The sequence below is a fragment of the Falco rusticolus genome, chromosome 2 (genome assembly GCF_015220075.1).
Source record: "Falco rusticolus isolate bFalRus1 chromosome 2, bFalRus1.pri, whole genome shotgun sequence".
In the NCBI taxonomy this organism is placed as follows: Eukaryota; Metazoa; Chordata; class Aves; order Falconiformes; family Falconidae; genus Falco; species Falco rusticolus.
In genome coordinates, this window is record NC_051188.1 from 43476604 (window position 1) to 43487071 (window position 10468).

The following is a 10468-nucleotide window of genomic DNA, read 5'->3' on the forward strand; positions in this document are numbered from 1 at the left end:
CTAGAGTTAATTAATAAGAAAGAACACAATACTCACAAAAACATTTAAAAATGCATAATGAATCTTATTTTATGCAACAAGTGTTAATTTACAGGACACTAAAGCAGCAGCATTTTTTCAATGCCTTCAAACTGTCCCTACTAATGCAAGAAAAGTATACAGTAAGCCAGCTTCCTACCAAAGATGTCAACTGATTCTTTTATAGCCCTTCCAAAAATATTTTGCAGATGCTTGGTTTAAAGATGTATGTAGGCTATTGATAGCAACAGGACTATTCACATTCTTAAAGTTAAGCATATGGTTTCAAACCACAGCATTTTTATTTTAATGTAAATAGCAAAGTCCTACAGGTGACCTTCTTCAACAAAGAAAGGTTTTTACAGCAGGCCAGGAGACTGGAAACAAATTATATGCTTCATGAAGACAGATAACGCTGGCATCCATTAAAACATGATATAAAACCAATTAAAATATTAAGTTTATATTTTTACTACATTTTGAGAAGTATCATTCAAAAATAATAGCTTCAGTAATGTTTTTTAAAGAATGCTCGAACTATTAATAAGCCCTGACTAGATTTATCACCAATAAAAATGTTATGCATTGCTTGTAGTTCTTAAAAATACAGTACCTATAACCTGAAAGCAGCTTTTTTCTGCCCCATACATAAAATCATGACCTAGCTCTTTATTAAAATAAAAATAATTAATTAGTAAGTATTAGGAAAACATGACATCAAAGTTACAAAAGATGTAATAGTAATAATATATATATGTATTACCTGTTCCCTTTATAGTTTACTTTATGTAACTACTTTATTTTTGATCCCTTACAATTGTTTTGCGTAAGATGAAAAAGCAAACTGTTTCCCAAAAGTAAGATTTAAAAATAATTTCTATCATACAACAATTTGTAAATACAAGCATATTCTGAGACATGTCCTGAACATCAGCTTTTGATCCAAATGCAAAATACCCATTACCTGTTCTCAGTACAGTATAGCTAACAAGGGCTCTAACATGAATGGTATTCAGAGTTATGAACTTCAATCATGACATCGTAATGTTACAAATGTATTTTAGCTGTCAGCTATGCTAAAATGTCTGCAGCAGTCCCACATACTCCCTTTCTTCCCCTTCCTCCCCAGCCCCATCCAATTCTGGTATGTAGCTCTGTTACTTTTGTTAGCCAGGTAAGCTGTCTGCACACCTATGTATGGCCCTCTCAGTTAGTCATACAATCTAAGGGGAAAACTAAACATAAAAAAGGCATGTCTTAATAGTTAACACGTTTGGGTGGTTTTTTTCCAGTATTTTTAGTATCCCACAAAAGTATAATGTGCATGAGAAAACTAGCCTGAAAGTTTTACTTGAACCCAAGCTTGTTTTGGATCAAAAGGAATTTAGGCAGAATTTAGCCATTTGGCTAATCAGGAGAATAATTCTATAAATACTAAGAATGAATAAAATTTCAAGATCAAAACACCCTCTTATTTTAATGGAAAAAAGAACATCCAGTTATTGTGGTGAGGTGCACTGGAAAATTTTAATTGACCTGCTGCACTGCTTCTGGACTATAGCTAATGTCAGCCTTCCAATGGACATAAAACCCCACTGTTTAGTATTTGCAACAAAAATATTATTTATTTTTTTCATACTGAAATAACTTTCTTCTTCACGAGGAAGCTGCAAAATATATGGGATGCAAAGAAAATATCTACAGTAAATTAGTTTTGGAGGCAACAGGGTACCTTTAAACAGAATAATGAACAGAAAGTTACGCAGGTGTTACCCATACCAGCGTTCTCAGGGGTGCATGACAAAACCTTTAGACTGTTTTATTACATCAAAAGCATAATATTAAGAATATTAAAAAAATAGGTTTATACTGGTTTAGAAAGTTTCTCTTTATTCCTAATACACTGTTCGGCTACACGCAATTTATGACATCTTTTGATACAATTCTGCAAATTGTATTGTATATATTCATACCCCTGCCACAGGAGGATATTGACTCTAAATGTAATTATCACAAAACATTGTCTAAAGCACTGTGAACTGAAATATATTTTGTAATCTATTTCCTCAACCACAACTCATGCAAGCACTTCCATGAATTTTGGTGAATGTATCGTGAACTGCCGCTCAGGGTCCTTTCAGTCCAATATCCCATCTCCAAAACTGACCTATGGAAATTCACAGAAAAATGCAAGTACTCAGTATTTACAAAGTTATCCTTCCCCAGTGTAGTTTCCCAGCTCATCACTATCACTGATTTAGAGTAAAGAACTACAAATTGGGAAGTAACTGTATGGTCAAAAGCTGATCCTTCCTCCTATAAAATTCAGTGATAGCGTTTTTCTACTTTATGCTATGGAAAAGATACTACCACCCTTTTTATTTTTCTTCCCTTAAAAAAAAAAAAAAAAGAAGTTTTAAACAGTTCACAGTTATTCACAGTTAAAGCTAAAATTCCATATTTAAGAGATTACATTTCAATATTCTGCAATGCTTATGAAATGAAACATCAGGACCTGTTAGGAGATGCCCCTGGCTGAGCACCGCATCATAGAAATAAGCAAAACATAATGGGTTAAGGGTAAAGTTACTCAAAGCAACCTGGAATTTATCAAGTCACAGACATACCTTGATACTAAATATGAAGATTTTTTGTTTATGTTTCAGGATTTTTGAAAATAATTTAAATGATGATGGAAAAGAAAAATTCTTCCTTAATGCATGCTGGAGAAATTATCTATATATGAATTAACTCTCTGGATCATAATAGCTTTTTGCAGATGACTCTTCAGCTCTATCATTTAAATACTTATTTAGGCAACTAAAAATTTACTGTCAATTCATATTATGTCAGTCCACATTATGGCGCTGTTACAGTATGCACATTTAAAGAGTATTGAAAAAATTACTGTTCATGTGCAGCATATAATTTGCAAAAGGTTAATAACTAGTTTAAAACAATGAATGGAATTAACTCATAATGCAAAGCAGATGCCCCAAACGTTATTTTTTAAACAAAACATATTTAACTTATAAAAGAACAAAGAAGATCTAAATCCAGTCCTGTTGCTTAAAAACAGACAGGCATTGTGGTTGTTTCAGACTCTTGGTTCGCTGGCTCATACAATTTTGATAAAACTCCGTAGTTTCTGACTACTCCCTCTGCTATCCTGCAGCCAGGAATTAATTTTTACCGCTAAACTTGTAAAGCTCCTCCATGAAGAGGCAATACTGGCAACACTGAAAGAGATTTACCTGTATCAGACCAGCAGGGATTGCAGTAATAATTTAATGTATCTACGATAATAGTTCAAAAGAAAAATACTGAAATTCAATCCAGTGTATGACAATTCTCTGTTTCGTATGCAATTCACTTTAGATGATGAATTGCAGAGATAGGCAAAAACAGCCGTCTGGAACGATCTAGTAACAGGAGAAAACAGAAGAAATACTCAATGGCAGTCAAACAAAACTAGCATTTCCAACAAACATTCCGAACACACTCCAGATTCCAAAACATTAAGCAGGCAAGTAGAGTAAATAAGATGACTTTAAGTGCATTTTGGTTTGCTGTGCTGAGAAGCAGTGGAGACAAATGCCCATGTGGGAACGGCAGCCCCCCAGGTGCCAGCCCTAGGGGGCACGCTGTGGGGCGCGCTCCCAGCATCCCAGGTAGGACCAGTAGCCTCAGGCACCATGCCTCCAGCTGCAGAAAGAGAGTGGAGGCCCAAGACTGAACCAAGCATTTGAACACAGATAGTAATAGTTTGTGGAAATAACAAAGCTATTCGCTGTGCTTTCCCACAGTCCATTCTGGTAAGTTGATACAAAACTGACAACAAAAGTGTGCAGTTTTATATAAACTACAGCTACTGGTGAAACGTTTTTAAAAAAAAAAAAAAAAGAAAAAACGCACAACAAAACCCATAAAACTTTACCAATAGTCATAGCTATAAGATAAAGGAGGAGTAAATCAAATGGAACACTTCAGGAAAATCACATGAAGTAATCAAGGAAAAAAACGTCCCTCTGCCCACCACTAGCAGCCCCTCACATCCCTGCAGAGGAACAGCACCGGCAGCGTTGCACAACAGGCAACGAACGCTCACTGGGGAGAAGTGTTCCCTTCCTCAAGTATCAGATACTGGGCTGATGCCAGGGACTAAGCATCAGATTAAAGGGATAAATTCTCTGTTCTGTTGTAATAAGCATGGCCCAAAGATCTCAGCTTCTAACTTGTAATATCTACCAATAAATAAATAACCATAAGATGGATATTAAAGTTCTGTTATTGTGAGCAGCTGGAGTCTTTCAGGTTTTTTTTAAGTCTGAGGAAGCCACCTCCAAACCTTTCACTCCTTTATAGTTACTACAATTTATCCTCTGGCCTTCCAGAAGTCGTCTTTGCTTGTAAAACCTACCATATTTCTGCTGATTATATTTTAGTAATCTGTGGCAAGAAGGAAGGTCATCAATATAAACTGCAGATACTACGTATTTGACATTCCTTCCAGCTGCACTTGCTGACCTGTTCATTTAAAATACCTATGATCTGTACTAACCTATCTGGGTGAGATACTCCTTTAATTAATACAAACGGGGAAAAACTATGCAAGCGTGCAGTATTCAGTAAACAAGCACATGCTAGGTCCACATAATTTGAGAGAAGCAGAAGCTAGCAAAGAGAGACTGAGTAACTGCCGTGTAAGACAGGCTTTGAAGAGAATTGTTTCATGTTCAGCATCTTTCCCCTTTATACTCAAAAATCAATTAGGTTGTTTTCCAAAATTTGTAAATAGCTTCCAAACAGTGCAAATAATTCCCTGCTTTAAGTATGAATGTCAGCGAACTCATTCAAAATCATCTTCAAATGTCAGAAAAGATTAACATATCCCGGCCACAGGAGGGAGGTCAGAAGAAGGCACACGCTTTTAGTCTTTACTCGGGTGGACACGATCCAAAGCCAACCTAAGTCTATGGGAAAACTCCACGAAGGAACCCAGCATGGTAACATTTCACGACAAGTGCTCAAAACACAAGAGACCAGAAACAATCTGTGATCAATAGCTTCCAGGTCATTAATCCCAGGCAGGTGACATCCAGTGCGCCGTTCGGTACTCTCTTTCACGCACACATTCAAGAAAACTGACTCGACTGGCATCTAGTAGCTTTAAATATTTTCCATGTTTTGCCTTTATCCTCCCCGTTTGTTTGGCACATGGCTTTCTAACATCCCATTAATGTCAAACCGTTTAATCGGAATGTAAGCTAAATGCACAGTTTGCTATTTCCTGGATTTCTGTTTGGCGACCAGTGCTTTTTATGAGGAAAATAAAAGCAAAGGTCAGTATGACCAGAAAAGAAAAGTCATCTTCCATAACGGAAGCTTATTTTTCCAGTGAACTGATACAGAAGCCTAATTTAGAAAAAGGTCCTTTAGTATCATGTTATTATTAGTAGTATCACAAATAAACACAAAAACCAATTCACTTTACAGACCTCCACATTAAGCATTCAATAGAAAATCCCTTGGTGTTTTATTGATTTTTGTTTTATTGATTTTTTAAATAGCAATATCACAGTTAAAATGTATCATTTTAGTGAAACACCTCTAAAAGTTTTCCATCACGAAATAAGTTATTACAAATTATTTCCACAGCAACTGGCAACTAACGATTCAATCCATTTAAAGAACAACAAAGTAATGGCTTTATTTGGATGCCTTTTTTGATTAAATAACGTATTAACCTTGATGAAGCTTTCCAAAAAGGGATTAGTGTATTCGAGTGCATCAGCTGATTATGAGACAAATATAACGGTGATAAGATGCTGGTTCAAATTTTCTGAATCTGATGAGTATAACAATTTAGCCGCTAGGATGGAGTTGGCTCTTAGAGCTTCTATCCCAACAGTAAGTGTCCACCCAGATACAAAAGACATCACCCGGCTAAAGTATGCAGTAACTGAGAGTCTGGAAAGGTCACTTAAATCACTGAACTGGGGAGAATAAAATATCCTGCGTAATTACTGTAACGTCAGAAATAATTAAAAATAATTAATCTGTAAGGAAAGGAGAATCACAGTGAAATGTATTGGAGGGGAAACCCAGAAAGTAAATACAGATTTATCTTCTGATGGTATCATCCATTTTGACCAAAACTCACTGACCCACTTTGCTTTATTTGTCTATACTGTAATGATACATTTTGCATACCTATTGTATATCCTTTCCATTAAGTTATTTGCTTAATGGATGTATAAATAAGTCTACTGCAATTACACTTTTTAAGGGTCAAATCCTATCCACTTCTGAACCCACAACTGTAATTTCTACTACGCCAGATGATAACACAGCAGACCTCAGAAACAGCTGAAACCCGGCCGATTCGGTGGTGTTTACGTGATCAACCCATGTTACAAACAGGCTGCCAAACCCTTCTATATCCCTGCAAAGTCCAGGAACCAGTGACCCCATACCCCCCGCCCAAAAAAAAAAAAAAAAAAAAAAAGTTTCTGTATTTTTTAATTTCACGTGTTAAAATTACAGTGACCGTGGCAAAAGAAAACTTCCATTAGTTTATTTTAAGGACCAAATCTTGGCACTCGTGCAGTTGTTACATGCCACGCAAAAAAAAAAAAACAAACAAAACAAAAAACAAACCACAAAAAAACCCCAAAAAAACAACCAACACCCCAATCGTCTAAGAGCAGCTATTAATATTCATGTTGATTCCACATGAAACAACAGCAGTTACCCGAGCAGCTACAGTTATGTCAGCGCCTGGAAGTTATTCCAGGCTGTTTTGTCCTGCTACCCTGAATATTCAGGAACTTCAACAATCCATCGAGCAACAGCCACCGCAGAGTAAGTGCCGTGCTTCGCCCCGCTCTAGGCTGGCGAGCCCCATCTGCCCCCCGCCGCCTCGGGCAGGGGGGACGGAGGGGATGTCACAGCCCCCGCCACCAGGGCAGGGCACGGCACGGCCCCGCGCGGGGTTAGCTGCCCACGTGTTGGCGGTTGCTGCACCTTGAAATCTGACAACAGGAAAGTGAAAGGAGCCCGCTCTGTTTATTTGCGTACACTGAAAGTATCGTCGGGACTTTGCCCGCGCCCTCCTCCTCGGCGAGCCCTCGCTCCGTGTGGTGCTCCCACCGCCCCTCCAGCGCGGCAGAGCCGGAGCCCCCCGCCCCAGGCCGGGGGAGCCCCCGGGAACTGGAGGCGCTTCCGACCGCTCTGATCTCGGGGTCACGGCTGTTATGTGATCCCTTCTCCTTATCAAGCAGCTTCAGCCCTGTAACCTACAGATTGAGAGATAACAGCCCCACATTTTCGCCCTCGGTTGCAAAGCCGGCTGCTACCGCAGCAGGAATTTCCTCTTTTGCCCGCTCCTTCTCCTCCGCACCCCGCCCCCCCCCAAACACCCCTCCCCGGCTGTGCCAAGTTTGGGGCCTCACCTCTCCTCCGCTGACCCCCCGACCCGCGGATGCACGGCAGGGCAGCGCGGCGGTACCCGGAGCGCTGCCCTCCCGCCCCCGGCGCCATCCCCGCCACCGCGCCCGCGCAGAATAGCGCGGTAACCGGATTCAGCCTTGGCCAGATACCATCCCCGCTCCCGCTGCCACCGTCGCCCTCTCCGCGGCTGGCGGGGGCCGGGAGCCGCTCGCACCTGCTCCACGGGGACCCCCCCCCCACGCCCACCCCGCCCCGGAGGGAGCAGGCCAGCCCGGCCGCCGGGCACCCCTCCCCGCTACCCCAAAGCGGCCGCAGCCGCCGCCGCCACCACCTCCTCCTCACGGTCTTCCCGCCCTCCCTCCACCCCACCCCCCCGCCCCGTTCGCCATGTGGCAACTGCCTCATAGACCTATACAAAAAGTGCACGTGCCCCTTCGGATATATGACAGCAGCTGATGGCCAAGTGGCTTCCACCCACCCCGGCCAGGCCCTCCGCCCGGCAGGCGGCCCGGCGCCCCATCCCAGTCACACGAAACCCGAGTGCCTGTGTGTCGCTGCCCCCCCCACCCCCGCCTGGACCGCTCCCCGCCCACTCCTGTGCACCCTTCGGGCAGCTTTTTCTCAGGGCCGCTCGTTTCAAAGACACGTCCAGGGATAAACTTGAGGAGGGGGGTCGGTCAGAAAGCACTTTTTGGCCCCGCCACCCTCTCCGCGGCCCCGCCGGCCCTCCGCTCCCCGCGGCAGTCCCGAGCCCCCGGCACGCCTCGGCCGGGGGGAGGGAAGGGGGCAATGACAGGGCGATACTTGCAGGGCGCAGAGGGAGGGGGGGCAGAAGCACCCTCTCTCCTCCCTCTCTCCCTCCGTCCCGCCGAGGAGCGGCGCAGCCGGCTGCGGAGGAGGCCGGCTGGGTGCCGGGACAGCGAGGAGAGAGAGGGGGCGAACGCACGCGGCTGCAGGCCGCCCCCCCCCCCCCCCCCCCCGGCCCGCGCGGTGGCAGCGGGAAGCGGCGCAGCGTCCGCCCGGGCCGCACCGCGCGGGGGTGGGACGGGGGCGGCGGCGGCGGGGGTGTCCCGCGGGGTGTGCGTGTGCCTTGCGGCGGTTACCTGGCGTTGGTGCAGTCGTTGTAGAGGGTCTCGAAATCCTTCCTGGAGATGAGTTTGCAGCGGTTGACCCCGGGCTGGATGGCCCCCAGCCCCCTCAGGATGCGGACCTGCTCCACGTTGCAGACGACGGGCGTGATCTCCAGCCGCTTCAGCTTGGTGTAGACCGTGTGCAAGCCCCCCACCAAGTGCTTCAGGAAGAGGTCGAACGCCTGGGGCAGGCAGATGAGCTCGCAGCCCTCCACGGTGAAGGAGGCCACTTTGGCCCCCCTCAGATCCACCATCTTGCACTCGTTATTCTGGGGGGTGTTCTCCACCGGGGACGGGGTCGAGTACACGGGCTTGCCGGGCAGGCTGCCGGCCGCGCTGGCCGCGCTGGCATTGGGAGTGGAGGTGCCGCCGCCGCTGCTGCTGCCGCCGCCGCCGCTGCTGCCGCCGCCGCCGCCGCCGGTGCCCAGGCTGGGGCTGCCGCCGCCGCCGCTGCCGTTACCGCCGCCGCCGCTGGTGGTGGAGGTGACTGTGGCCGCCGCTGCCGCCGCCGCCGCCGCCGCCGCGATGGGCTCCGGCCGGAATAGGTTTGTCCCCGAAGCGGCCGGCGGGGGAGCGATGGACGGAGACGGAGAGGAGGTGGCCGACGAGGAGGTGGCCGACGAGGAGGTGGTGGTGGTGGTGGTGCAGGCGGCAGAAGTTGAGACCGGAGGCTGAGGGGGGACCAGCTGGGTCGGAGGGATCAAAGCAGCCGGTACGGCCATGGTCACATATACGGCGGAGGGGGCAGGGGGAGGGGGGAAAGTTCCCACACACACACGCAGGGGAAAGGGGAAAAATTAAAAAAAAAAAAAAAAAGATAAAAAAAATAAAAAAGGAGGAAAGGAGAGAAGGGAGGAGGGGGGAGAAGAAGGGGGGGGGATAACCCCGGATCAGGTGCTGCGGCGAGCGAGAGAGCAGGGGGCAGAGTGAGAGAGAGAACGCACAAAGTGTCCCGCAAGTGGGGACGGAGGAGGAGGAGGAGGAGGAGAAGTCCGCTCCGGGCGGCGGGGCTGGGGCCGAGGGGAGGGGGGAGGGCAGTTTCTTTTTGTGGTCCTTGCTCTAGCACCACGTTAAAGACGAAGGTGAAAAGGAGGAGGTTTGAAGGACTTCGGTTCTCTCTGGCAAGTACATTGATCAAAGATTGAGAGGGGAATGACAGAGAGAAAATGAGCTGGGAAGTGCTGGCTGCCGCCGCCGCTCGCTGGACGAGTTGTTGTTGTCACACGGTGCGGAGGGGAGGAGCTCCGGCAACTTGAAATACCCTTTGAAGCAGCAAAAGGCTCACTCACTAGTATTAACCCAAATTATCCAACCAGGAACCCGGAGCAGGAAAACAGAGAGAGGGAGAGAAGTCTCCCCCCGCCCCCCCTCCTTTCAGGAACCGTTAGATTACATGTTTCATATTTCACCCCACCAGAGACGAGATGTAATTTTCCCAGCCCTTTTCTGCAGTCGCTTGTCAACACAGTTTGTGAGGAAACACGAGCGTCTCCAGCGCTCCCCCGAAGCCGGCCGGGAGCGGGGAACCGGGGGTGCGGGGCGGGCGCTGGCCGCGCACCTTGCCGGGGCCGGGCCGGGGCCGGGGCGCCCGCGGACAAAAGCAGAAACCTCCGGACGGGTCTGTTGCTCTCGCTGTTGTTCTCCCGGAACCACAGACGCTCCTCCCGGCGGGGTGGAAGCTGCTGCCGAGGGGTCCGGGGACAGCGCCGAGGCCCCTTTGTTGCGCGGGCAGCGGCGGCTGCGCGGGGCGCGCAAGGGCAGCCCCACGCGGCAGCGCTCGCGGAGACCTTCCTGACGGCGGCCACGGATCGAGGGGGACGGGGCGCCGCGGGTCACGCCGTCGGGAAACCGCATCGAGGGGGGGCCGC

At 47.1% G+C, this 10468-nt stretch overlaps 1 protein-coding gene across 5 annotated transcripts in view; it reads right to left on the bottom strand.

Annotated features, from left to right (window-relative positions):
- The window catches only part of DACH1 (dachshund family transcription factor 1), a 370263-nt gene extending 360486 nt beyond the window's left edge, over positions 1 to 9777 (bottom strand). For 3 of the 5 annotated variants that reach the window (XM_037377577.1, XM_037377581.1, XM_037377579.1), the window contains exon 1: positions 8574 to 9777. In XM_037377577.1, coding sequence (XP_037233474.1) covers positions 8574 to 9322 — 749 coding nt within the window. In that variant the 5' untranslated portion in view covers positions 9323 to 9777. The remainder of the gene's footprint in view (positions 1 to 8573) is intronic. The other 2 variants (XM_037377578.1, XM_037377580.1) reach the window with 1 other exon arrangement.
- Positions 9778 to 10468: the final 691 nt, after the last annotated feature.